A 27,620-nucleotide genomic window follows, 5' to 3' on the forward strand; every position below is an offset into this window, starting at 1 on the left:
TCATCATCATGTGTTTCATTCAGTCATGCTCGTAGAGACATGAAGGCAGACATCCGGATTATTGCAACTCCAGTCAGAAGTATCTCCATACATTCTGTACTCATCAGATGGATAACCGATCCAGCGCGGGAGCCAACATATCGACTCCGAGCTGAACATAAGAGTACACAATAATCACTTATTTAATTAGACGACCAAACTGATCGATAATGGCGGTGCATCCTGCTAGCTACCACGCCATTCGTTGGCCCTTATTGACGACTGGTGATAGATGCTATACTTAGTTTGCTATACGTCTCCTTAGGCGGACGACGCAGAGGCTGCAGAAGTGTTGTCGATGAACTCCTTGATGGTGTTGCGGAGCTTATCTGGATAGGCACCAACAAAGCTCTCCAGCGTCAGATCGTCCCCGATGAAGACGAAGGTCGGCGCCGCCTGGATGTTGTAGCTCTTAGCAACTTCCTGTACGTCGTCGAACAAGGAAACACACCTAGCATGATCAGCATACGACGACGACATGATCGATCATGGGGCCGGGTTGAATTGAAACCAAATGCATGCACATGATTTGGTGAATTAATTAATTAATCACCTATATATATTGGCTATTATTGGGACGACACCGACACCGTACGTACTCACCTTCAGTTCGAGAATGTCGACCTTGAGGAAGACACCTTTAGTAGGGTACTCCTTAGCGCACGCCGCGAACACCGGGGCTATCTCTTGGCAAGCACCGCACGTGGGGGACATGAAGTCGATCACCACCTGATCAATCGACGCCGGGTAGAGGACATGAAACAGGTTGCTGACAAATTAGTAAGCTCATCAATGCTAGAAAGAATTGTTAGTAGTAACAAGAACAGGAGCAAAAAACTCAACGTTGAAGAGACAGCGCGGGCATATTATCGACAAAATTAAATTACAGGGAGACAGATCGATGGCGTACGTACCAGCTTGCCGGCCTCGTTGCCCTTGGCCAACTGGGCGTCGAACTCCTCCTTGGTGTGGCACGCGATCACGGTCCCCTCCGCCGCGCCCGCCATTCCTCTCGCTGTCTTCTTCTTCCTCGCTGGGATCGAAAGCTAGCTTCTGATGCTGACTAAGGTTTTCTCTCGGCGGCTGACTGGTGGCCACTGGCCTAACCTGGGGCGCGAGCCGCGGCTTTTATAGGCGCAGCAACGTGTGGGGTCGAGGGAGCTTGGGCGGCGGCTCCGATCCCGGCCCGGTGCTATTCGTATTCCGGGGTCTTGAGCTCCATCTCTACATACGGTGTCACGATGGGGGTGGTTCAACCTTGGATCGAACCGTAACTGATCCATCGACCCATTTGCTGTGTACCGTGGTGCACCAATGGATAGTATGGGTCGGTTGATTACTTAGACAAGAGCACGATGAGGTTACTGCTTCTCGTTGGTTGCTTGCTTAAACAAGAGCACGGCTTGCTTGCTACCGGCTACCGTTTTGTACATTTTCTTTTATAAAACATCAAATACGACTTTGCACAAAAGTTGCAACATCAAGCTATAAGAGCATGCATAAGATTTCCACATAAAGAACATGAATCAGTAACCGCATCAAAGTTTTACAAAGGCAAAAAACTTTGACATATGACACTTCTTCGCCAAGTGGAGATATCAAGTAACATACGTACAGTTCGCTCATTCAAACATACAGACCAAGTGGAGATTTCAAACGTACATATAGGTTTCTCAGTGCATCATTCAAACAGAGGAATAAGGAATATTAAAAGGTTCCATCTAATATACGGCATAAATAAAAATGAAACACATAGACCACCTCTCCCTGAATCTTCTAGCTTCTTTCAGTCAACTCTAACAGAAAACTAACAAAAAAAAAAAGAACAGCTGCCCCTGCTTCCTACATCTTCTGCTTCCTTCAACACTGCTTCAATGTACAGACCCTTCACCTGCTTCAATCCTGCTCCGGTTCAGTCTTTCTTCTTCTCTGATCTGTGGTGCATTAAGCGCATGAAAATTATAGAACCAGATAACTCATCAAGCATGTTGTCTAGCTTAGCAATAGGATGACGATACCGAATAGTAATATTATTGATGGCTCTACAATCAACACACATACGCCAAGTTTCATCTTTCTTAGGAACCAAAAGTACAGGAACGACACAAGGACTAAGGCTTTCACGTACATACCCGTGGTCCAAAAGGTCTTGGACTTGCCGCTGAATTTCCTTAGTCTCCTCAGGATTGGTTCGATAGGCAACACGGTTGGGCAGGGTTGCTCATTAATGTTGATCATTTGGTTTTTCATCACACATTCTCCACGGGAAATCCACCGTCAAGCAGAAAATTCATTTAAACCGTAGAAAATATGAAAACACGACAAAAAAATCTGAAGTCACAATTATTACATAATAGGTCTAATACATCACCATATCAAGCCGGGACTAAAACATTTTTTTCACATCAGATGCATTGCTTTTGCTTTTTGCTTTGTGCGACATGGAAATCCCACCATCAAACACAAATTTAATCTGAACATAGAAAAAAAGGAAACACCTAATAAACATCTCTGAATTCATAATTATTACATAATACCTCTAATACACACTATTAAACATCACTATATATATCAAGTGGGCACAGTAGTGAACTTCTTCTTAACGTATATCCCTTGGTTATGATCGCGACGTAACCTTGGAGTGTCCTCATCATTTAGCTGGATGCTTGGGTCTTTGTTCACTGTGAAGGGTGGAATTCGGTCATCATTTTCATAATCTTCTAATATGTCTGACTTGTCTTCAATTCTGATGATGTTTCTTTTCCCTGAAAGAACTATGTGGCGCTTTGGCTCATTGATTGGGTCATTGTTGTTTTTCCCTCTCTTTGGTTTTGTAGACATGTCCTTGACATAGAACACCTGATTCACATCCTTGGCAAGGACGAACGGTTCGTCTTTGTACCCAATATTGTTGAGGTCCACGATTGTCATTCCATACTAGTTGTCGACTGCTACCCTGCCTCCAGCCTTTACCCATTGGCACTTGAACAAAGGTACCTTAAAAGTAGGTGCATAGTTTAGTTCCCATATCTCCTCTACGCGGCCATAATATGTTTGCTTATTTCCATTAGGGTCGGTGGCATCTATGCGGACACCACTGTTTTGGTTGGTGCTCCTTTTATCTTGAGCTACTGTGTAAAATATATTCCCATTTATCTCGTACCCTTTATATGTGAGGATATGCCACGATGGCTGCCTAGCCAACAAATACAATTGCTCATCAATACTCTCATCACCCTGACATTCTTTTCGCAAGGTCGCTGAAAGTTTCCATGTGCTGACGCGTAATCCAAGCTTCAGACTTCCCTGGAAACTTGGATCGGAGCAACTCTTTATGTGCCTCGATATACGGATCCACCAAGGAGGAGTTTTGCAGAACTGTGTAGTGTGCTTTATTAAAATAATTGTCCTATGTACCAATATATGGTTTCTTCCCTAGTGTCCCCTTTCCACTTAGTCTCCCCTCGTGTCGCGATTCAGGAACACCAATCGGGTCAAGGTTGGGAATAAAGTCAACAAAAAACTCAATGACCTCCTCTGTTCCATATCCCTTGGCGATGCTTTCTTCTGACCGAGCACGGTTGTGAACATATTTCTTTACGACTCCCATGAACCTCTCAAAGGGGAACATGTTGTGCAGGAACACAGGACCGAGAATGCTAATCTCCTTGACCAGGTGAGCTAGGAGGTGTGTCATGATATTAAAGAAGGAAGGAGAGAACACCAACTCAAAGCTGACAAGACATTGAACCACATCATTCTGTAGTTTAGCTAGATCCATTGAATCGATTGCCTTCTGAGAAATTGCATTGAGGAATGCACATAGCTTCACGGTGGCTAGACGTACATTTGAAGGTAGAATTCCTCTTAATGCAACTGGAAGCAATTACGTCATGAGCATGTGGCAGTCATGGGACTTTAAGTTTAGGAATTTCTTCTTTGGCACATTTATTATACCCTTTATATTCGAGGAGAATCTAGATGATACCTTGATTCTTGCTAGGCATTCAAACATGCTTTTCTTCTCTTCTTTGCTAAGAGTGTAGCTGGCAGGACTTAAGTAATGGCGTCCATCATCTGTCTTTTCTAGATGCTGGTTGTCTCGTTCTTTCAAACACCGCAGGTCCTATCATGCTTCAAGTGTGTCCTTAGGCTTCCCATACACACCCATGAAGCCTAACAGGTTCACACAAAGATTCTTCGTCAGGTGCATCACGTCGATCGCGCTATAGACCTCTAGGACTTGCCAATAGGGTAGCTCTCAAAATATAGACTTCTTCTTCCACATGGGTGCGTGACCGTCGGTATCGTTCGGAACATGTTTGCTACCATGTACCTTTCCAAATACTACTTTTACATCCTTGACCATATTGAGTACATCCTCACCAGTTTGGTTGCCCGGCTTGGTTTGGTGGTCTACCTTACCTTAAAAATGCTTGCATTTCTTTCTTAGGGGGTGATTCGCAGGAAGAAATCGACGATGGCCAAGGTACACGACCTTTCAACATTTTTTCAAGAATATACCTTTAATATCATCGAAACAGTGCGTGCATGCATTATATCCCTTGTTTGATTGTCATAAAAGATTACTTAGAGCAGGCCAATCATTGATTGTTACGAACAACAATGCTCGTAGGTCAAAGTGCTCCTGTTTGTGCTCATCCCACAAATGTACACCTGGTCTGTTCCACAAAAGTAGAAGTTCTTGAACTAGTGGCCTCAGGTACACATCGATGTCGTTGCCAGGTTGCCTTGGGCCTTGGATGAGCACTGGCATTATAATAAACTTACGCTTCATGCATAACCAGGGAGGAAGGTTGTAGATACATAGAGTAACAGACCAAGTGCTATGACTACTGCTCTGCTCCCCAAAAGGATTCATACTATTCGTACTTAAAGCAAACCTTAAGTTTCTTGCGTCATTTGTAAACTTCGGGAATTCTCTATCGATTGCTCTCCACTGGGACCCATCAGCAGGGTGTCTCAACATATTGTCTACCTTACAGTCTCCTTTGTGCCATCGCAACAAGTTTGAATGGTCTTTGTTTCTGAACAGACGTTTCAAGCGTGGTATTATAGGAGCATACCACATAATCTTGACAAGGATTTTCTTCATGGGACGTTCACCCTCAACATCACCAGGGTCATCTCGCCTGATCTTATATCGCGATGCATGACATACCGGGCATGCATCTAACTTCTCGTACCCCTCACCATGGTAGAGGATGCAGTCATTAGGACATGCATGTATCTTCTAGATTTCTAATCCCAAAGGGCAGACTACCTGTTTTGCTTCGTACGTAGTGGCGGGCAATTCGTTATCCTTCGGAAGCATCTTCTTTTGGATTTTCAGTAACTCCCCAAATCCCTTGTCAGATACACCATTCTTTGCCTTTTATTGCAGCAATTCTAGTGTGGTACCCAACTTTTTCTGCCCTGCATCACAAGTTGGGTATAGCAATTTCTTGTGATCCTCTAGCATGCGCTCGAACTTGATCTTCTCCTTTTCACTTTCGCATTCTCTTTGTGCATCACGAATGGCCTAACCAAGATCATCAGTGGGCTCATCTTCTGCCCCTACCTCTTCTTCAGCTTCCCCCATTGAAGGCACCATATTCAGCAATAATGTCATCATCCTCCCATTGTTCTTCTTCATCTTCTTCCATTACAACCCCGGTTTCTCCGTGCTTCGTCCAACAAATATAGTTCGGCATGAAACCTGACTTCAATAAGTGTGAATGAAGACTCCTTGAGCTAGCATATTTCTTCAAATTCTTACATATGGCACATGGGCAGCATATGAAACCATCGCGTTTGTTTGCCTCGGCCACATGTAAGAAAGAGTACACAGCCTCAATGAACTCTCGGGAGCGGTGATCAGCATTGTACATCCAATGCCGGCTCATCTACATTACATGGCATACATACCATATTAAAACCTAGAACATAATTAGTTAATTATATGACATGCATACCACCACACAAGGTATTAATTTATGAAAGTCTCACTACAATGTAGACAATCCCAACAACCACTAAAAAAACTAAAGTTAAAATACACTTCAGCAGCATAAGGATTTCACAACCAATCCCAACTAAAACAAACAGATCATGAGTTTGTTCAATATCTATGGGCTTCTTCCGCAGGATCACTGCCTCATCAGCCGCCGTAGCCGCCTATGCAAGAGAGTTTGCACGTGTTCAATATACTCTTCCTCCCAGTACCAGCCTGAACATCCAGTGCCATATCACTGAAATTAAAACAAAAAATTAGAATTTTAATCACAATCATCATGAAAATAAGTATAAATTAACCATAATCATAAAATGCGACAAAATAACTCATATTGTGATCCAAACACTTGTAGAAGATACGGTCCTTGTTGGGACACTCCTTCCTCACCCGGTACTCCATAACAATCTTCTCCTCATACTTGCCGCATGCAATGAGAGGGAGGTCCGGCCTCAGTCGCTTTGGAACCCGATGAGAGGTCGAGGACCCGGAAGCAGTTGCCATCTACTCTCTATACTCATTTTTAATATAATATAAATTTCTCATTTTATAAACAAATAAAATAAAAAAAACTCTAAAATTCTCTATATCTCTAAACCATGAAGTGTGCTATGCATGCTAGAAATAAAAGCTGAATACTAGTTTTGAATACTTTAACCTTCCTTCATCCAAATATGCAAACTTTAAAGTGATTTTGAGCTTAAATGGCTTACCAATAAAAAAATCCACCATAAAAAACCACATATATCTAGTCCACAAAATGAGATATGCTACTAATGAAACATGAGAGTATAAAGTTGGTAACCTTTAGAACCGAAGAATCGATGGAGGAATCGAAGAAATCTTGTGATTACCAGCGATGAGGAAGAAGAGAGGCCGACGATGAAGCAAGAACACTGAGGTTGAAGTGGCTCAGGCTCGGGGAGGAAGAAGGGGTATATAGGAGGGGACCTTTAGTCCCGGTTAGAGATATCAACCGAGACTAAAGGTCCCTTTCTAGTCCCGGACAGAGCCTCCAGCCAGGAGTAGACTTTTACTCCCGGTTGGAGGGACTGTCACACCCAATTTTAAGGATAAAATTGAATGCACAAAACTTGTGTGTGCCCAGGGATCAGTCACACACACAAGCTAACAAATTATATAAAGTATCATCACGGTGTCTCTTACATCAAGATCCATAATATAACTTAGTCTTATATCACATAGCGGAATATAGAAAGATAACTCTCTCGTGGGACTTCATCACAGGGAAGGTCAACTGGTTGACCACAAGCCTAATAATCCTCAGGGAATTCCTCATACCCATTGTCATCTGTTACCCATCTGGGATTTTTATCCAAATATAGAAATAAACAAGTGTAAGTACTTCCCGTACTTAACAAGATAACATGGGGTTATGTAGCTAAAAAAGGACGACACTGGTTTACTGCAGTTAGCACTTTTAGTAAGTCCAGATTTTATTATCAAGTTTAATCAAGTTATGCTTAAGCTCCCATTTGAACCCACTTAATCAGACATCGGCATCATTTGGATCATATCATCATAAACCATCATAACTGAACAACAATGAGTAACCAATTATTCTGTGAGTTTTCCAGGCCGCTCATGACCGTGAGCACGGCTGTTATAACAGTTTGTAACCCTCTACAGAGGTGGTGCACATTCACCGCGAGTCGTGATTCTCATATGCCCGGGTTAACTACTCCCATGTCACTGCCAAGGTGAGCGGGCAGGGTACACTATGAAGCCATTTCATAAGTTTCTCTAACAAGTTAGGGCCGCTAGGTTTCCTCGGCAGGCAGATGTAGGAACCCCCCTTTCCTATGGCATATATCCATCATGGCTATACACATAGAAATAGAGGCAGCCCTATACCCAACGTGGCAAGCCCCTCTTGTGCCATAAAGGTAACCTCTAACAAGCTAGAAAAGGCCCTATTACTGAGCTAAAGTCAGAGCCATATGACTCTTCCGGTTGCACTGTCAGTCCCAGCTTTTCCCGACAGATAAGTCCTTATGGAGGGCCAGGAGCAACATGATCAAAAGTCATTTGCACATTCGCCCTATGGATCAGTTGTTATAAATCATGTTATACTTTTAGTTTCATAGAACCATTCACCATCATGTAGATCATGTTCAGTTAGAGCACTAGCAATCTATCCATATGCAATTAACCCATAGGAGTCAAGGGAACAAGTCATCAAACGACTAGAATGTCCTTATGGTTATCAAAATTAGACACATGCACATGAGTAAATGATTAAAGTGAATAGGACATCAAGGTAGGTCCATGCTATACTTGCCTTGGTTCACAAACTCTTGCTGGTCCTGCTGGTCGTCGAAGAACTCTTGATCTCCAACGTTCTCCTCACCGTCTGAACGCGACCAACACGGCAACATACAACATTCCAAAGACATTCATACAAAGCAAACAATCCTACAGTTAGAATAGTATACCAACAGTATAGAAAATAAGATAAAATGTTTATGGAAATAATCTATGTCTCGCTACGACCACGTCAACGCGAAGTTTACGAAAATCAGAGCTAAAACGCGAAAGTTATGAATTAAACAGGGTTTTCTATAGCACTTTATGTAATTAAAACTAATCATGAAATTTAAAAGTTGCAAACTTGATTAACAGTGGTACTAACACATAGATTATGAAATTACGAAGCTAACGCAATTTGAACGGATCAATTCGGAGCTAAAACGACGATTTTATAAGCAAAACAGTACAAATGGCATTTTTGTAAATACTGAAAACGTACTTTGGACTAAAATAGTTTAGTTTACGTTTTCAAAAGAAGAAAGCATACTCAGGAATTCGCGCTATGGACTGCGGGTACAATTAAGCGAAAACAGGGGGGCTCTTTAGCAAATCCACCCACGAAGGGGTATCAGCCTCTGGTGGCCGTTGGATTTGAAATGAACGGCCAGATTAGATCAGTGAGGGGGAGAGAGGAGGAGACGCCGGCTGGCACAGTGATTCCGACGGCAAGCTCCATGGCCGGCGGCAAGGACTCGCCGGAGCGCGCGGTTCAGGGGCTAGGGGCCACGGTTCGAAGAACCGAGGGCACCGGGGAGTTGCGGAGGAACAGGGGGATCTCGGCTAGGCCTATACGGCGGCCGGAGAAGAGGGCCGACGCGGCGGTCGCCATGGCCAGTGAGCAAGAACTCACGGGCGCACTCGTCTAAGGCTCAAACGACCACGAAACACTCGAATAACTGCACGGGAAGAAAGAGGGGAGCACGGGGGTTCTCACAGCGGGGGGAAAACGAGGACGGAGGCGGCTCGAGGACGACGGACGACGTGGATGGTGGACGGTGGACCTCGGCGTCGCGGCGGTTGCGTCTTCCGTGCACAGCGAGCGCTTGGCGAAGGTGAAAAAGAAACAGGGAGGCAGCAGGGAGAGGCGGCGACGGGCTCGGCGCCGATTTATAGAGGCCGGCCGCGGGGGGGGGGGGGGGGGGGGGGCGCTCCCACGATACGCGACGTGGGCGCGGAGGGTGCGGAGCAGTTGCGGCTCGCGATTGACTGGCGCCGGGAGAGCGGGAGGAGGAGGACAGCGCTGGCATGTGGGCCCAGGCGGTCATCGACTGAAACGCGGGGAAGGCGCGGCGGTTGCTCCCGAGTTGGGCTGGCGGGGCTTGCTGGGCCGAGCGGCCGAGGCAGTTGCCAGCCCGCCCGAGTGGGCCGGCACCTTGCTGGGCTGGCGCAGTGCGCAAGGGAGGAGAAAAAGGAGAGCTGGGCTAGTGGGGAGAAAAGGCCTGCGGGCCAAAAACAGAGAAGGGGGAAGAGAAATAATAAAACTCCTTTTCTATTTCCTAAAACATATTTTCAAAACCAATTCCAATTCAAATTTCAATTCTCTTTGAAATTTTTTATCAATACTAAACATTCACAAAATAATATGCAGCAGCATGAATGCACATACATGTTACTACTTTATGATAAATTTTAAATTCATGAGAAATTTATTTATTTCTACATTTCATGAGCACAAAATATAAAATTAAATCATTTTAAACCTATTTTCCAAAAGAGGCAAATTTTAGGGTGTTACAGGGACCAACCGGGAGTAAAAGTTAATCTTTAGTCCCGGTTGATAGTTCCAACCGGGACTAAAGGTCCCCTGCAGCAAAAGTTTGTTGCAGTAGCCGTTGGGTTGGGACCTTTAGTCCCGGGCGCAAAAAATACCGGCACTAAAGCTAAATTTTGAAGTGGATCAAAAGTCGTTTCTGGTGTATTGACGTGTTTCTATTGACAACTGTTACTCATATAAAATAAAATGTATGAACCCCAACTAAGGAAGATGCAAATTAAAGAGTAGAAAGTAGAAACCATATATACCTCGGGTGTCAATGAATAATAGGAGTTCGCTGCTATTTTAATTTTGTCATCAAGCTGCATTTGTGCACATTATTGTTGGGAAGAAATGACTACTTTACAAATTGAACTTGATATCTAACGCATGTCATCATCCTTGGAACATCATATTCTGTTGGTGCTCTGCAATTGGAACAAGGAATTTGGTATTTGGAGAGGTGTAGCTATCAGTACGTGATCTGAGTTCCACATTCGCATCTAATTTGTACGATCACAGTTACTCGCATTTACGTAATATCTGGAAGCATCAAGCATCCACTGGTGCGGTTTCTCTTATCGTGCAAAATGGGAGGCCCAAGAAAAGCCACCAGTAAGATACGACGGCACAGGGCATATGCACTCCGTTTAGTTACTCGTAATCGATTTTGGCCTTGAAAAATACAGCAATGGTGTACTACAAAGCACAATTTTATCATATTATAGGTGGGTAACAAATTCTGTCAAATTTGTGCAAGGATTCATCTTTGTTACATTTTTAAAAGAAAAAATGGATTCTATATCTAGCATAAGCTTCCTCTGTATCCGAAGACGAGCTACTTGCAAGATAAGAAGACACAGTTTCGCCCAAGAGAACACAAGGCCTTGTAGATGCCTATGTTTACGTGTGCCATACATGGAAATTCATGACCTGTTCTTCAACTTGACAGGGGATATCTCTTAGTTTCTCTACTCTTAAAATGTTATTTCTAGGTTTATGAACTTGTAGATATCATCGAGATCCAAACGGCTCCTACCGCTCTTAACGATAACGTGGCATGCTGGCTGTGCATTGACGTGATCCCTACATATAAGGTCGGTTCTTCAACTTGGCAAGGGGTGTCACCTAGCTAGGTCCATCTACTCTCAAATGTTATTTCTAGGTCTATGAACTTGGCTTTGTGTATTATCCAGGTCCAAACGGGTCTTAACCCGCTATGTACGCTGACGTGGCACGTTGACTGTGCATTGACATGACCCCTACATGTAAGGCCGGTCTTTCAACTTGGCAAGGGATATTTTAGCACATATGTAGTTTATATTTCATAACAATAGAGATGGATATCTAGATGCAAATTAAAGGGGTTATTTATATTATTTTTATAGCAACATATGTTCTAATTTAGGTGAGAACTTAAGGGTTACCGTATTATCTTTTATAAATTATAATCAAAGAGGTGAGTTATTTAAATGCAAAATTATGATTTATTTTTAAATTATCTTTCATTATGACAAATGTGAATAATATAGATGCAAATTTAATATGTTAATTTAAATTGTCTTTTATAACGGCTAAAGTGTGTATTTAGACGCAATTTTATATGATTATTTTATTTATTTTTCATAATGGCATAAAGTGGTGGTAATTGTTAAAAAATAGATCCAATGGTTATTATTAACGATAATTGTTAGAGTCTAGTAAATTAATGACCAGATGCTTATGAATATACGAGAGTTTTTAAGATTTATTTTTTTCTTAACACATATCGTGAGGATTAATGTTACATTAGAGCCGCCAATTAATAATAGTAAGCAGATTGTCATCATCATGTATTTCATTCAGTCATAATTAATAATGAAGGCAGAGATGCATCCGGATTGCAACCCCAGTCAGAAAGTGTCCATACATATATACTGTATTATATTCATCAGATCGATCGATAAGACAACCGGTCCAGCACGGGATCGACTCCAAGCTGAACATAGTACACAATCACTTAGACCAAACTGCATGCTGATCGATGATGGCGGTGCCTATACTGCTGCTAAGTGCTAGCTAGTTAGCACGCCATTATTGATTTGTTGGCCCTTATTGACGACACTGGTGATGCTATATATTTGCTGGATTATACATGTACGTCGTCCTTAGGCGGACGCCGAGGCAGGAGTGCCGATGTACTTCTTGATGGCGTCCAGGATCTCATCCTTCTCGGGACCTTCAATGGTCTCCAGCGTCTCGCCGTTCTTGATGAAGACGAAGGTCGGCATCCCGTCGATCTTGTAGAAGTCAGCAACTTCCTGTCGAACCATCGAGGAAACAGCATGATCAGTACATGCATGGGCGGGGTTGAAATCAAACGCACATGCATGCATGCATCATACCAGTACCAATATATATATTGTGGGAGTTTGGGACTACACCATCGTCGCTCACCTTGAGTTCGAAAACATTAACCTCGAGGAAGACAGCGCTAGGGAACTTCTTGGCCCACTCCGCGTACACCGGGGCAATCTCTAGGCAAAAAGGGCACGAGGGGGACATGAAGTCGATGATCACCTGATGATAAGGGGTAGGCCGGTGAGACAGGTTGATAAAGCTCAATGTCAGAGGCTGTAGAATTGTTGCATCACAAGAACAAGAACTCATCATCATTGTCGGGGGAAAAAAAAGAACAAGAACTCATCCTAATCGTTGAACAGACAGCATACCATGCATGGGAACCTTGCATACATGTAGTATATTGGCTGCTAACCCTCACACTGGACGCGCATGCATGATTCATGTCACAATTGCCGCCTCCAGTTAACCAGTCAGTCAAAATTAAGTTACCGCAAGCTCACACTGATTTCATTTCGATCTGGCAATAATCCCAACACGCGCCCAAACGCGAGCACCTTCGATGCAATTCAGAACAAATTTGGAAACCAGAGACGAATCGTGGAAACCTGAACAGAGCTTTTGCAATTTCGGAAACCAGAGAGACCAATTGAGGAAACCTGAACAGCTTTTCCCAAACAACAATATATCACGGGATGGCTTGCGGAGATTATTGCGTTGGTGGCTTCATATGGGGCGCGTGCCTTGCGGCTTTTATAGGCGCAGCGACTGGGAGTGGGAGGGGGCGAGCGAGTACGTGTTGGCGCCTGTTGGGTTGCGGCGGGGGAGCTTTGGCGGCGGTCTTCAACTCTCTGCTTGACACGGGTGCTTTTTTAGCGTGTGCTTGGTTGGTTGGATATGCATGGATGGAATGGAGCATACATGGATATCAAGTGTTTGGTTTAGTGGATCACTGGGATTAGAAAATCTCTAGATAGGGAATATAGCACAAGATGCTGGATTTCCTAGTGTGTACTGACTTAAATTATTATCGACGCGTGTATTAGCTCATACTCCCTCATTATTTAAAAATAAAGTTGTTTTGGACAGTGAAACGGTCTCCAAAGCATAACTTTGACTCCATATCTTTATAAAACTATTTATCAAAAAGTGGTATATGTATATTTTTATGAAAGTATTTTTCAAGACAAATCTTTTTATATGATTTTCACATTTCCAAACTCTAACAACTTTAAAGTTATTCATGATTTATATTCTCAATGTTTGACCAAGCCTTGTCCAAAACGACTTTATTTATGAGTACGAAGGGAGTACTATCAAACGTCCTCGTGAACGCGTTTCAGCACATTGGCACCCAAACGTGGTGTGTTTCGACGTTTGAACAACTGTCTGTATATTAAATCACAAACACAGTTTGAATTTTGGTGGGAAATATACTAGAGCAAATCTTGGCGTGAAATGTACCCGAGGCGGCTAGAGTACAACCATCTCTAAAAATAGATTTGTAGAGACGGCTTCCATTTCCAACCGCATCCGTTGATCGTATAAGTTTGAACCCTTTGTACTTTTACTATTTTTTTTGCTACTGCACAATATAACTCAGACACTCACAACGCACGCACACTCACCCCTATGAATGCATGCACGCAAATCCTACCTCTATGAGCATCCTCGAGATTAACGAATTCACCATAAGTGCCTCGCTTACGACGAAAACGTCGCTTACCACTGAAAGCACAACGCCGTTAAATCCTAGAATATTCACTCCCACGGGAGTCGAATCCAGGATTTAAAGTGCTACTGATACTCTTATAACTAATAGGCTACATGCACTTTTGCCCTTTGTACTTTATCTTATCCCCGTGATCGTATAAGTTTGTAGCAAAGGGGAAGTATCGTGCACTACGTACCCATGCATGGATCATTTTAGATATATTATTTGAAGGTGACACGGTAGCTTGCCATTGCATCCAAAGTCTTCTTTGTAGTAGTAACGTGTTAGGGTATTGTCGTGTTTTTATTGATAATATACGAACCCCAACTTAATTAAGGAAGATGCAAAGAGTAGAACATACATGTATACATCGGGTGTCAATGAATAGAAGTTTGCTGCTATTTTAGTTTTATCATCAAGCTGCACTTATGCATACATTGTTGGAAAATGAGTTGAACCACATAGTGCACATATATCCCCATGTGACCAATTAAGTCATGCTTAGACGCTTTGTACACCCCACAAATAAAGTGATATCAGTTTATTGCAAAGGGAAACTATATATGAGTCGTGCACTATAGCCACCATGTACCATTTGAAGATATTATTGGAAGGTGAGGGTGGTTGCCATTGCCACCCAACGATTACTTTGTACAGTAATATAGTATAGCGTGTCCCGTGTTTCTTTGATAACAGCTACTCATATAAAATAAAATGTAAGGACCCCAACTTAAGGAAGCTGCAAAGAGTAGAAAGTAGAAACCATATATACCTCGGGTGTCAATGAATAATAGAAGTTCGCTGCAATTTCAATTTTGTCATCAAGCTGCATTTGTGCACATTATTGTTGGGAAATGACTATTTACAAATTGGACTTGATATCTAACGCATGTCATCATCCTTGGAACATCATATTCTCTACTAGGTGCTCTGCAAGTGGAACAAGGAATTTGGTATTTGGAGAGGTGTAGCTATCAGTGATTTCAGTTCCACATTCGCATCTAATTTGTACAGTTACAGTTACTCACGTGTAATACCTGGAAGCATCAAGCATCCATAGGTGCGGTTGTATGTTAAGAAAACATAGTTTCTCCCAAGAGAACACAGGGCTGGGTAGATTCCTCTCTCTTTATGTGTGTGATATATGCACTCGCTCCGTCTTAAGTTCTAGATATCAGTCAAATTTTTAGAAAAACCGTATAAGTCGTTTTGACTTTTTTGGTTCATCAATTTTACTATGTATCTAGACATATTATTATATCTAGATACGTAGCAAAATGGATGTACCAAAAGAGTCAAAGCGACTTATAATTTGGAACGGAGGGAGTAGTGTTTTTATAAGATTTATCATGACAAAATGCTACTTGTATAGAAATTGGAATCAAAATTTCACCTTTTATACTGTGCTAATGTTCTATATACTGCTTATATTTGTGACTAGCTAGAGTGAGCACATAATCACTCTAGTCACAAATATAATAATGTCCTAAATGTACAAGCTTTGGTTCTCTCAAAAAAAAAAAATGTGCAAGCTTTGTGACCCTTAGAAACATTTTTTATCTTATACAATTTTGTCAAAAGTTCTACATTTTTTCTCATTTTTTAAATATGTATTTGTAATATATCTTTTAGCCACCACATATCACCCTATTTGGATTTATAGGACTAACAACTAGTTGGCTATTTGTTAGACTCTAAGAATCCAAATAAGCAGACTAATTGTTAGTCCACTAGTCTATAGATATGAGCTAACATGACTATTTGTTAGTCCTAGTCCATCACTATGCCAAAATCCACCGCTCTAAGTTACACCCCTCATCCCGAATAGTATGCCTATTTGGATCCTTTTATGAGAATTTTAGGAACTTGGGACCTTAGTGTGCAATTTGCATGTACCGAAACCGAGACATATATGAGAACCCGAGATAAGTTTAGGGAACCAAACGTGCAATTTGGAAGTACCCACAACCGGGATGAGAACTCGAAACAAGTTTAAGGAGCTGAATGTGAAATTTCAAAAAGTACCAAGACCCAAATGAGAACTCGGGACGAGCTTGAGGACCGATACTAAAATTTACTCTTTGATCTTATTAATTGTGCATCTTTTATCCACGTCTAGAAATTCTAGGGCTTAACGTCTTATTATCTTTTATTTAAAGCTTCCTACATGATGTAACAAGAGTATTAATATAATTTAAATTGATTTTTTAGCGTTATTGGTATACGATTTGTTGTAACATGGCCACCGCGAGTGGCGGAGACCTACGCAGTCAGCAGGTTATGAGGGCATCTCCGACCTGTTACCAAAACGGAGGTTGTGCTCCCACGCCTCCAAACCCGAGAAAGAGAAAGGTTTGTTAGATTGGGCTTGCAGGTTGTGGACAATGGCCCTGACGCGGTCTCCACCCGGCCGGCTCGCAGGCGTCTCCGGCAGTTGGGGCGGAGGCCGCTCCGCTAGGAGACTAATTAAATGCCAACATTGTTTTGGTACATGCAGGTAACCAGATGAGGGCGCTCGTGGACTGCGCGGGTGCTCCAGCATGGTCTCCGCCCGTCGGGGCGAAGACCCAAGCAGGAGATTGGCGATCCTAGGATGCCAGAGGCCTACGGCTTCGGCACTCCCAGAGGCGGAGGCCCGAAGGCTCGTCGTCGGATCCTGAGGCTGGACAGAGCGGAGACCCATGGCGGAGGCCCTATAGCCCATCGCCGAGTCTTAAGGCCCGATGGGCCAGTTGATCATGCAGGCCCAGTACCAGATGGCGGCATGGCAAGATTACCCCCGAGACGGAAGGCGAGTAGAGGAATATCCCAAGAATGTACTGTAGCAGTTGAGGGATACTACTGTAAACTCAGTGAATGTGGTAGTTGAGCCCTATAAATAGGGAACTCTTGTAACAGTAAAAGGGGGTTGTTGGTGGATGAATTAATGAAACCATAGCTTTCCGTGCCATTCCCTTACTCACCCATCTATCGCGCCTGTTTCCCGTGCCTCCGTCGGGGGGTGCGGCGTAGCAAGCGAAGGCCACTACCTCCTCCTCACTGTCTGAGACCGTCAGTCTCAACATTGGCGCCCACCGTGGTTTGGCCAAGGCAAATCAATGATGGCAGGGAAAAGAAAAACCACCACCAGAGCAGCAGCGACCACGGGTCAGCGAGGAAGGCCTAGGCGCAACATTCGTAGCACCTACGCAACCTCGCCAGTGGAGGATGACACTATAGCAGATGCCCAGGGCCAACCACCGGAACCCCAAGATCCAGAGATTCAAGATTCGGAGGCCCAACCAAACTCAGCCACAACACCCGAGCAAGAACTGCAACAGTTGCAAGCATAGTTGCAAAGAGCGCAACAAGAGAGGGACAGAATGGCAGCAGCATTCGTAGCTAATCAGCAAGCTATTCAAGCGTCAGCACAAGCAACAGAAATAAGGCAGCAGTTGGCAGTCCTACATGCTAAGATGCTAAGTATGCAGCATGCAGTACCAGCGTCAACCTCCGCAATCCCAACCTCCGCAGCAACACCAACTGCAACCATGTTACAAGGCCCTACACCAATGATCAGCCAGCCGACGATGCCATCTCAGGTGAGGCGGAGGCCTATCAATCCTAAGTCCCCACTATCTGAAGGCATACAATAGTCGCCATGGCCAACAGCGTATAAGCCAATCACACTACCAAAGTTCAACGGAAAGACAGACCCCCATCAGTTCATTATGAGTTACGAGGCAGTAGTAGCCTCCATCGGCAGAGACGACGTTGTGTTGGCAAAGTCATTTGTCATTGCAGCCGAAGGCGATGCGCTGGCTTGGTATTCTATGCTCAAACCAAGCACAGTCTATTCTTGGGAGAACCTCCAGGACAAGATATTAACAAACTTCAAGGGGCTAACAGCACAGTCGCTGACTTCCATAGATCTGTTCCAGTGCAAGCAAATGCAGGGAGAGACACTACATGACTACTTCCGGAAATTCGTGCAACTAAAAGCGAAGGCACCAGATGTCCCAGACGAGATCGCCATTGAAGCAGCGATCAAAGGCCTCCGAATCGGGCCGTTCGCAGCACACCTAGCAAGAAAGAAACCAACTTCCATACAACAGTTGTATGACGAGTTCGAGAAGTACTGCAGATCAGACAATGACCTCCGCAAAAGGCTAGAGGAGCAAGGTCAAAACAGACAACAAAACAGCAGTAAAAATTCCCAGAAAACCTATACGAACCAGAATGTATCAAATCAGAAACCAGGCCAGGGGCAAGTGCTCAGCATCGAGGGTCAACCTCACCCCGAGCAAGGGCAACAGGCAGCGCCAACACGGCCGAAGACCCAGACAAGGAACCAAGGTCGACAAGGTTACCAAGGCAAAAACTGGAACAGAAACCAAAGCTAGAAACAACGTAGGCCATATTGCGTTTTTCACGGCAAAAACGCAGGGCACAGCACCAAAGATTGTCCGGAGACAAAAGAAACACAGGAAAGGATGAAGAACAAGCAGACTGCCCAACCTCTGACACAGCAGAGTGCAAGAGAGGTCAACACCACCTACACAACTGGCCACCAGCAGTACTGCCCAATGTACCCAGCGCTAAACGCAACCCAAATACATCCCTCCACACTGGCCTCTGCCTATTACCCAAAGCAAGTAAACCCAGCGCGCTCGTCGTCAATGTCTAACTTAACTGACTCAAACAAGCCGCGCGCAACGCTGCGCGGAAAAGCCGAACGCCAGTACTCCCAAAGCTCTCCGCTCACGTAAATACCGTCATTGTAGAGATTCAAAGGCGCAACATCTTGCGCAGGCTCCAGATTCGGAACCTGCGCAAGTTTCAAATTTTCCACAAAATCATTCAGAACAAAAGAAACTTTATTCACAAGAGTCCAACCGGATTGCGAAATACAAGTTAAAAAAACTAAATCCTACAAAGAGCCTACACCTCCGGAGTCCCGGACGCTGTAGAAGTCCCAGGAGCGGAGCCTGCACCAAACACGGACGGAGATGGTGCCTGCGGCTTCCGGGCGTCACCACCGCCGATCGTAGCGCTCTTCGGGGCGTTAGCAGAGGCGAAGGCATCACCCGCAGTCGCCGAGCTAGGAATCGGCGGAGGCCTGCTCGCCAGACCCTTCTGCGCCTCCTGTTAAAGCACAGACCACAATATCAGCTTCAGAGAGCAATAAAAGCCTCCATAGCTTCGCAAGAAACAAGGAAAGGGAAAAACAGTGACAACAAGGACTACAAATACCTTCGCCCTCTTCTCCTCCGCTAGCTTCCGGGCGGCAAGCCTCCCAAACGGAGCCCAAAAGTACCCAATGAAATTCCTCAAGCTTTTTCGCAAACCAGGAGAAGTCTCACCAAGCACCTCCGGACCCGGCAGCACCCCCCGGAATACTCTCAGTATGCGTATACCCACCGCGCACTAGAAGCTTAGCGTAGTTCGTCACCCCCGCCAGCGCCCCGTAGTCCGTGCAGCCATTCACCAGATCGGGGAGCTTTGTAAGGTGACGCCTTAGCCAGGAAACGAGGGCGTAGACGCTGTCTTCCTCCAAAGGAGCAGAGGTTTCGCCACCGAACTCAGCGACGGTGGCACGGTACTGGCTAATGGTTGCATCAAGGACCACCTTGACCGAGTCCAAACGCCTCGTCGTCAAAGTCAGCTGCCCCTCCATCGTAGCTGTGGATTCCTTCTCAGAGGCCACTTCTCGCCGGAGACCCTCGGCCAACTCATTCGCCTTACGGGCCTGCTCGGCAGCCTTGGCGAGATCGGCCCTCGCCACCTCCGTTTCTTTTTCCTTCTCCGCCAGTGAAAGACGAAGAGCTGCAAGGGAGTTGGTCAAACGCCCCTTGTCACCCTCCAGGCGCTCGTTCTCCGCTTTGAGCGCTTCAATCGCAGAATCTCGGTCGGAGACATCGCGAGTGCAGCGCTCTTCCATAACAACGCCCGTGTGATACCCCTACGATCAGAAAGAAGAAGAAGACCAAGGCAATCAGTAATAGAAATAAAACAAAACAAATATAAAGGCGAGCATACACCAAAAAATGTAAACTGCCGAAGATGAACCAAGCTCTGGTGTTCTAGATGAACACGGAGAAGCCGGAAGAAATCCATGTCCCTCAGACGCTATTTGAAGCGATCTGTTCAAAGAAGAACAAACAAATACAAAACCATAAGGTGAGGAAAATAAATCTCACAATGAACACACAAATTGCCGGAGACCACCTCCGACGTCTCCAAGAACCCCAAGATAGCACTCTTCCCAACGTGAGATAGAAGTGCCGGAGGAGCCTGCGTAAAAAAAATAATACAACAACAACTCAGGTCAGAGGGCCGATCAGACATAGGCAATAACGGCAAACCAAGAGACGAGTAAGATAAAAACACTCCACACTCACTTGGACCCGGCACCATCGGCCCCGGCTGCCCCGGACCAAACCTGACGCTGGCAGCAGCCGCTCGTTCCTCTGGAGTGAGGAGTCCAGCCATGACATCACCTGCAAAAGCAACATAGAATACATAAACAAATAAACCAGGCAAAGACAGTAAAAACAAAAGTGTGCGCCAAACCAACTCACTCATAAAAAGCCTAGGGTGGGCCACCCGCTGAGCCCCCTGGGTAGAAGTCTTCGCCCTATCATGCGGCGACCGAGCCACCGGGGCCTGCTCTGCAAGCATGGCCTCCGGCTGCTCATCGACGGCCTCTGGCGTGGGGGGAGGCAAAGCAACGGCGGGAGCAGGAGGAGCATGCCGCAGGTCGACCTCCGCGCCATCTTCAGAACTTGAGGACATCCCGCCAGAAATGTCAGACATAGGATTCATGGCGCTGGCCTCCGGCTGTTTGGCACCACTCGTGGCACTGTGCAAGGATCGCGCCAGAGCGAAGCTGGCCTCTGGCCGCCCCGCACCGCTCATAGCGCCGCGCAAAGGGCGCACCGAAGCACCAGGAGAGCCGCTATCTCTGCCGCCCATGACCCGCACGTCCCTTGACGGGACGGAAGAGCTCTGGCCGTCTTCACTGCCGACGGAGGCAATGCCCGCACTACCGGACGAAGACGCGGCCCGGCGCAATCACCAGAGTTCCAAACTTCTTATTCTTTTTTGGAGGCGCCCGTGCAACAGCGGCGCCCTTCCTCTTCTTGGACTCGGCCTCCACCGTAACGTTCTTCGCAGAGGTCTTCTTCTTCTTCTTGTCAATCGAAGCCAGGACCTCCGCGGGAACCTCGCGCTCCCGGTAGATGATCCCGAGCTCCTCAAAAACTCGATTGAGCCGCGGCATGGTGCCTGCCATGGCTCTTCAAGATGTGTACTCACACTCGGAAATTTTGCCGACCAACCCAATGGTGGCTTCTTCAACCTCGGAGACAAAGCCGTCCTCCGTCACCCCCTCCCCCAAAGACTGGCCAAAGCGGGGGAACGGAATCCCGGCCTTTGGCCCAAAAATAGGAACCTGCACCGTTTCCAGCTGAAAGGGTGGATTGTCCTTGCTCAGGGGCCAATAGTTGGAGGCCATTATCTCCTCCACCAGATCGCGGCCCCCGGAGTAACGGCATGCCAGCGCAAAGGCCCGTTCACAGGCTTCCCTCGCCAGAGACACCGCCTCTGCCGGCTCCACGCGCATATGCGGCGCCATCACCTCCATCCTTGAGGTCAGTGGGTATTCTCGGACCTCCGCACCATCCTCGGTGGTGCCACACACCCCGTAGGTCTTCACGTAGAACCACTACTCAAGCTAGCCACGGTCCCATTTGCCTTTCTGGCAGAACAAAATCTCTAGGCGATCTACGCCCTGGTTCCTCTTCGACATGAAGGTGCAACTACCATACTGGTAGATCACCTCCACCTCTTTGCCTTCCCGCATCTCCTTCTTCTTCTTTGGCTGCTTCTACAGCTCGTAGTAAGCGCAGAAGGTATCCACATCTGGCTCAGCGCCATAAGAGACACATGCCCAGCAGAATTTGCTGAGCGTGAGGAAGGCCGTAGGAGTCAGACGATGGAGCTGGACGTTGAAAGTCTCCAACACCCGGCGGAGGAAGGGGGCATAAGGAAGGCAGAGGCCGCAGGTGAAGAAGTCTCGGAACACCACCGCATATCCCTCCTCCGGCTCTGGAACGGTCTAGCCGGGCAGAGGGATTTTTACCCTCGTAGAAGGAAAATACGATTCCTTCAACATCTCCACGACCGCCTCCTCAGTAATGGAGGAGGGGCCGAAATCCCATGACTTTATTGCCATGACTCCGGAATCCACAGCGATCAGGTCTCCGACGGACGTGGAGACACTCCCCAAATCCTCCTCCAGCAGCTTCTCAAACTCCAACGCGGAGGCGGAGGCAAGCATGCACTCCTCAAAGCGAGCACCCCAGCCGCCTGCCCTAACACCAAGAAGGTGGCGATAGGGTCCGAAGAAGGCAGGCCGGCGAGTATGGGCGAAGGTGGAAAGGAAAGCCACCGCGGCGGCGACCTGGGAGGAAGGCGCAAGCGGAAAGAAGGAACGCGCGAAGGCAGCTCAAGCGAAAGCAAAGAAAGCAGAGACCGATTTCTGGCGCTGCAAGAAAAGCGAATGAGTCGTGCGGGGGGACCCTGCCCTTATATTGGCCACAGGCGTGCGGTTCGGTTCCCGCCGAACAACGGTCATCTCTAGATAAGTCGCAAGATGCACAACGGCTAGATTTGCAGCCAAACGGCTACTTTGACAAGACCAATGGCCGCGCCAGAGCGGGCCAGGGGGGAACCGGCGGAGATCGGTCGGAGACGTGACTATGCGCAGTCTCTGCCCCCGCGGATGTCCTTGCTTAGGGTGTTTCGAGCTCACGGCACGCTCAGGCGGACCGCGGTCTCAAAAGGGGGGAACTGTTGTAACATGGCCACCGCGAGTGGCGGAGACCTACGCAGTCAGCAGGTTATGAGGGCATCTCCGACTTGTTACCAAAACGGAGGTTGTGCACCCACGCCTCCAAACCCGGGAAAGAGAACGGTTTGTTAGATTGGGCTTGCAGGTTGCGGGCGACGGCCCTGACACGGTCTCCGCCCGGTCGGCTCGCAGGCGTCTCCGGCAGTTGGGGCAGAGGCCACTCCGCCAGGAGACTAATTAAATGCCAACATTATTTTGGTATGTGCAGGTAACCAGATGAGGGCGCTCGTGGACTGCGCAAGTGCTCCAGCATGGTCTCCGCCCGTCGGGGTGAAGACCCAAGCAGGAGATCGGCGATCCTGGGATGCCGGAGGCCTATGGCTCCGGCACTCCCAGAGGCGGAGGCCCGAAGGCTTGTCGGATCCTGAGGCCGGACAGAGCGGAGACCCACGGCGGAGGCCCTAAAGCCCATCACCGAGTCTTGAGGCCCGATGGGCCAGTTGATCATGCAAGCCCAGTACCAGATGGCGGCATGGCAAGATTACCCCCGAGACGGAAGGTGAGTAGAGGAATATCCCAAGAATGTACTGTAGCAGTTGATGGATACTACTGTAAACTCAGTGAATGTGGTAGTTGAGCCCTATAAATAGGGAACTCTTGTAACAGTAAAAGGGGGTTGTTGGTGGACGAATTAATGAAACCATAGCTTTCCGTGCCATTCCCTTACTCGCCCATCTATTGCGCCTGTTTCCCGTGCCTCCGACGGGGGGTGCGGCGTAGCAAGCGAAGGCCACTACCTCCTACTCACTGTCTGAGACCGCCAGTCTCAACGTCTCTGCCCCCGCGGACGTCCTTGCTTAGGGCGTTTTGAGCTCACGGCATGCTCAGGCGGACCGCGGTCTCAAAAGGGGGAACTGTTGTAACATGGCCACAGCGAGTGGTGGAGACCTACGCAGTCAGCAGGTTACGAGGGCATCTCCGACCTGTTACCAAAACGGAGGTTGTGCTCCCACACCTCCAAACCCGGGAAAGAGAACGGTTTGTTAGATTGGGCTTGTAGGTTGCGGGCGACGGCCCTGACGCAGTCTCCGCCCGGCCGGCTTGCAGGCGTCTCCGGCAGTTGGGGCGGAGGCCGCTCCGCCAGGAGATTAATTAAATGCCAACATTGTTTTGGTATGTGCAGGTAACCAGATGAGGGCGCTCGTGGACTGCGCGGGTGCTCCAGCATGATCTCCGCCCGTCGGGGCGAAGACCCAAGCAGGAGATCGGCGATCCTGGGATGCCAGAGGCCTACGGCTCCGGCACTCCCAGAGGCGGAGGCCCAAAGGCTCGTCGTCGGATCCTGAGGCCGGATAGAGCGGAGACCCACGGCGGAGGCCCTAAAGCCCATCGCCGAGTCTTGAGGCCCGATAGGCCGGTTGATCATGTAGGCCCAGTACCAGATGGCGGCATGGCAAGATTACCCCCGAGACGGAAGGCGAGTAGAGGAATATCCCAAGAATGTACTGTAGCAGTTGACGGATACTACTGTAAACTCAGTGAATGTGGTAGTTGAGCCCTATAAATAGGGAACTCTTGTAATAGTAAAAGGGGGTTGTTGGTGGACGAATTAATGAAATCATAGCTTTCCGTGCCATTCCCTTACTCGCCCATCTATCGCGCCTGTTTCCCGTGCCTCTGCCGGGGGGTGCGGCGTAGCAAGCGAAGGCCACTACCTCCTCCTCATTGTCTGAGACCGCCAGTCTCAACACGATTTGTGCTGGGGATGAGCCTGGGGCAAAGGATACAAGCAGCTCAGCGTTGTCATCATCATGTGTTTCATTCAGTCATGCTCGTAGAGACATGAAGGCAGACACCCGGATTATTGCAACCCCTGTCAGAAGTATCTCCATACATTCTGTTCTCATCAGATCGATAACCGATCCAGCGCGGGAGCCAACATATCGACTCCGAGCTGAACATAAGAGTACACAATAATCACTTATTTAATTAGACGACCAAACTGATCGATAATGGCGGTGCCTCCTGCTAGCTACGACGCCATTCGTTGGCCCTTATTGACGACTGGTGATAGATGCTATATATACTTAGTTTGCTATACGTCTCCTTAGGCGGACGACGCAGAGGCTGCAGAATTTTTGTCGATGAACTCCTTGATGGGGTTGCGGAGCTTATCTGGACAGGCACCAACAAAGCTCTCCAGTGTCAGATCTTCCCTGATGAAGACGAAGGTCGGCGCCGCCTGGATGTTGTAGCTCTTAGCAACTTCCTGTACGTCGTCGAACAAGGAAACACACCTAGCATGATCAGCATACGACGACGACATGATCGATCATGGGGCCGGGTTGAATTGAAACCAAATGCATGCACATGATTTGGTGAATTAATTAATTAATCACCTATATATATTGGCTATTATTGGGACGACACCGACACCGTACGTACTCACCTTCAGTTCGAGAATGTCGACCTTGAGGAAGACACCTTTAGTAGGGTACTCCTTGGCGCACGCCGCGAACACCGGGGCCATCTCTTGGCAAGCACCGCACGTGGGGGACATGAAGTCGATCACCACCTGATCGATCGACGCCGGGTAGAGGACATGAAACAGGTTGCTGACAAATTAGTAAGCTCAATGCTAGAAAGAATTGTTAGTAGTAACAAGAACAGGAACAAAAAACTCATCGTTGAACACACAGCGCGGGCATATTATCGAGAAAATTAAATTACAGGGAGACAGATCGATGGCGTACGTACCAGCTTGCCGGCCTCGTTGCCCTTGGCCAACTGGGCGTCGAACTCCTCCTTGGTGTGGCACGCGATCACGGTCCCCTCCGCCGCGCCCGCCATCCCTCTCGCTGTCTTCTTCTTCCTCGCTGGGATCGAAAGCTAGCTTCTGATGCTGACTAAGGTTTTCTCTCGGCGGCTGGCTGGTGGCTTGGGCGGCTTTTATAGGCGCAGCAACGTGTGGGGTCGAGGGAGCTTGGGCGGCGGCTCCGATCCCGGCCCGGTGCTATTCGTATTCCGGGGTCTTGAGCTCCATCTCTACATACGGTGTCACGATGGGGGTGGTTCAACCGTAACTGATCCATCGACCCATTTGCTGTGTACCGCGGTGCACCAATGGATAGTATGGGTCCGGTTGATTACTTAGACAAGAGCACGATGAGGTTACTGCTTCTCGTTGGTTGCTTGCTTAAACAAGAGCACGGCTTGCTTGCTACCGGCTACCGTTTTGTACATTTTTTTTTTATAAAACATCAAATACGACTTTGCACAAAACTTGCAACATCAAGCTATAAGAGCATGCATAAGATTTCCACATAAAGAACATGAATCAGTAACCACATCAAAGTTTTACAAAGGCAAAAAACTTTGACATATGACACTTCTTCGCCAAGTGGAGATATCAAGTAACATACGTACAGTTCGCTCATTCAAACATACAGACCAAGTGGAGATTTCAAACATACGTACAGGTTTCTCAGTGCATCATTGAAACAGAGGAATAAGGAATATTAAAAGGTTCCATCTGATATACGGCATAAATAAAAATGAAACACATAGACCACCTCTCCCTGAATCTTCTAGCTTCTTTCAGTCAACTCTAACAGAAAACTAACAAAAAAAAAAAAAGAACAGCTGCCCCTACTTCCTACATCTTCTGCTTCCTACAACACTGCTTCAATGTACAGACCCTTCACCTGCTTCAATCCTGCTCCGGTTCAGTCTTTCTTCTTCTCTGATCTGTGGTTCCATTCCCTCAACACTGCATAGCCATACAATGACATGACGATTTGCATAGGCATACAATAAGCTAACTACTACTTATACAAATCTGTACACAACTGCCTGCTAATGGAGCAAAAGCAGTATTTCAATGTACAGAATAAGGAAAATAAACCACAAAGGGTGCCAGCAGAAAGAAAAGGTCACCATTAATTTCCTTCTACAAGCTGTAGAGGCATACAAAAATTGTAAACACACTGCAGTTGTCAATAGAAATCTAAGCCATGATGACCCTTCAGAAGAATGACGTACATTACATGCAGAAGAATGAAAAGGAGGCAAAATACATTACATGCTGAAGAATGACGTACATTAGACTATGACTATATGATTTTGGTCTTTTTGGGATATCTTTAGAAAAAAATGAAAAATCTTTAATTTTATTCCAGCCTTCATATGAGCTACGCAAATTGCTAACAAATAGAAAACATGTTTCAGAGCGCACAAACAAATAACGCAAAGCTAAGCACTTAGTAAATCAGAGGCAGATTGGCCGCTAGTTGACCAAGAACCGGGTCCTGGTAGTTTAGAACTTCAGATAGCTGACATCTTTGTATCTGATGCAAAGAACTACAGATGGTGACGGTTTAAACCATGGTTGGTGTTATGTTGTAATCAACCATCTGCCATCTGGTATCCATGTGTACAGAATTAATGGAATTCTCCTATACTAAAAAGAGGTCAGCAATTCAGCATCGTTCAGAACTACAAGAAGAGCACAAGACAACGAAAGAGTGGAACACACAGAACAAAAGAGGTTTGATTGCTAACGACTTCAACAGCAAAATGTTATAAAAACAATTATATT

At 46.6% G+C, this 27,620-nt stretch overlaps 2 protein-coding genes across 2 annotated transcripts; both read right to left on the reverse strand.

The window, feature by feature from the left end:
* Positions 1-82: 82 nt before the first annotated feature.
* Positions 83-1,118, reverse strand: LOC136551032 (thioredoxin H-type-like). Its single transcript, XM_066542628.1, has 3 exons — positions 954-1,118; positions 643-768; positions 83-462 (listed from the first exon to the last, which is right to left on the reverse strand). The coding sequence occupies exons 1-3, from the start codon at positions 1,044-1,046 to the stop codon at positions 301-303; spliced, it is 381 nt and encodes a 126-aa protein (XP_066398725.1). The 5' UTR covers positions 1,047-1,118; the 3' UTR covers positions 83-300.
* Positions 1,119-12,143: 11,025 nt separating this feature from the next.
* On the reverse strand, positions 12,144-25,873 carry LOC136548122 (thioredoxin H-type-like). The gene is made up of 3 exons (XM_066539754.1): positions 25,781-25,873; positions 12,573-12,695; positions 12,144-12,436 (listed from the first exon to the last, which is right to left on the reverse strand). Exons 1-3 carry the CDS (start codon positions 25,871-25,873, stop codon positions 12,284-12,286), a joined length of 369 nt encoding a protein of 122 aa, XP_066395851.1. The 3' UTR covers positions 12,144-12,283.
* Positions 25,874-27,620: the final 1,747 nt, after the last annotated feature.

This window comes from Miscanthus floridulus, chromosome 4 (assembly GCF_019320115.1).
Source record: "Miscanthus floridulus cultivar M001 chromosome 4, ASM1932011v1, whole genome shotgun sequence".
NCBI classification, from domain to species: Eukaryota; Viridiplantae; Streptophyta; class Magnoliopsida; order Poales; family Poaceae; genus Miscanthus; species Miscanthus floridulus.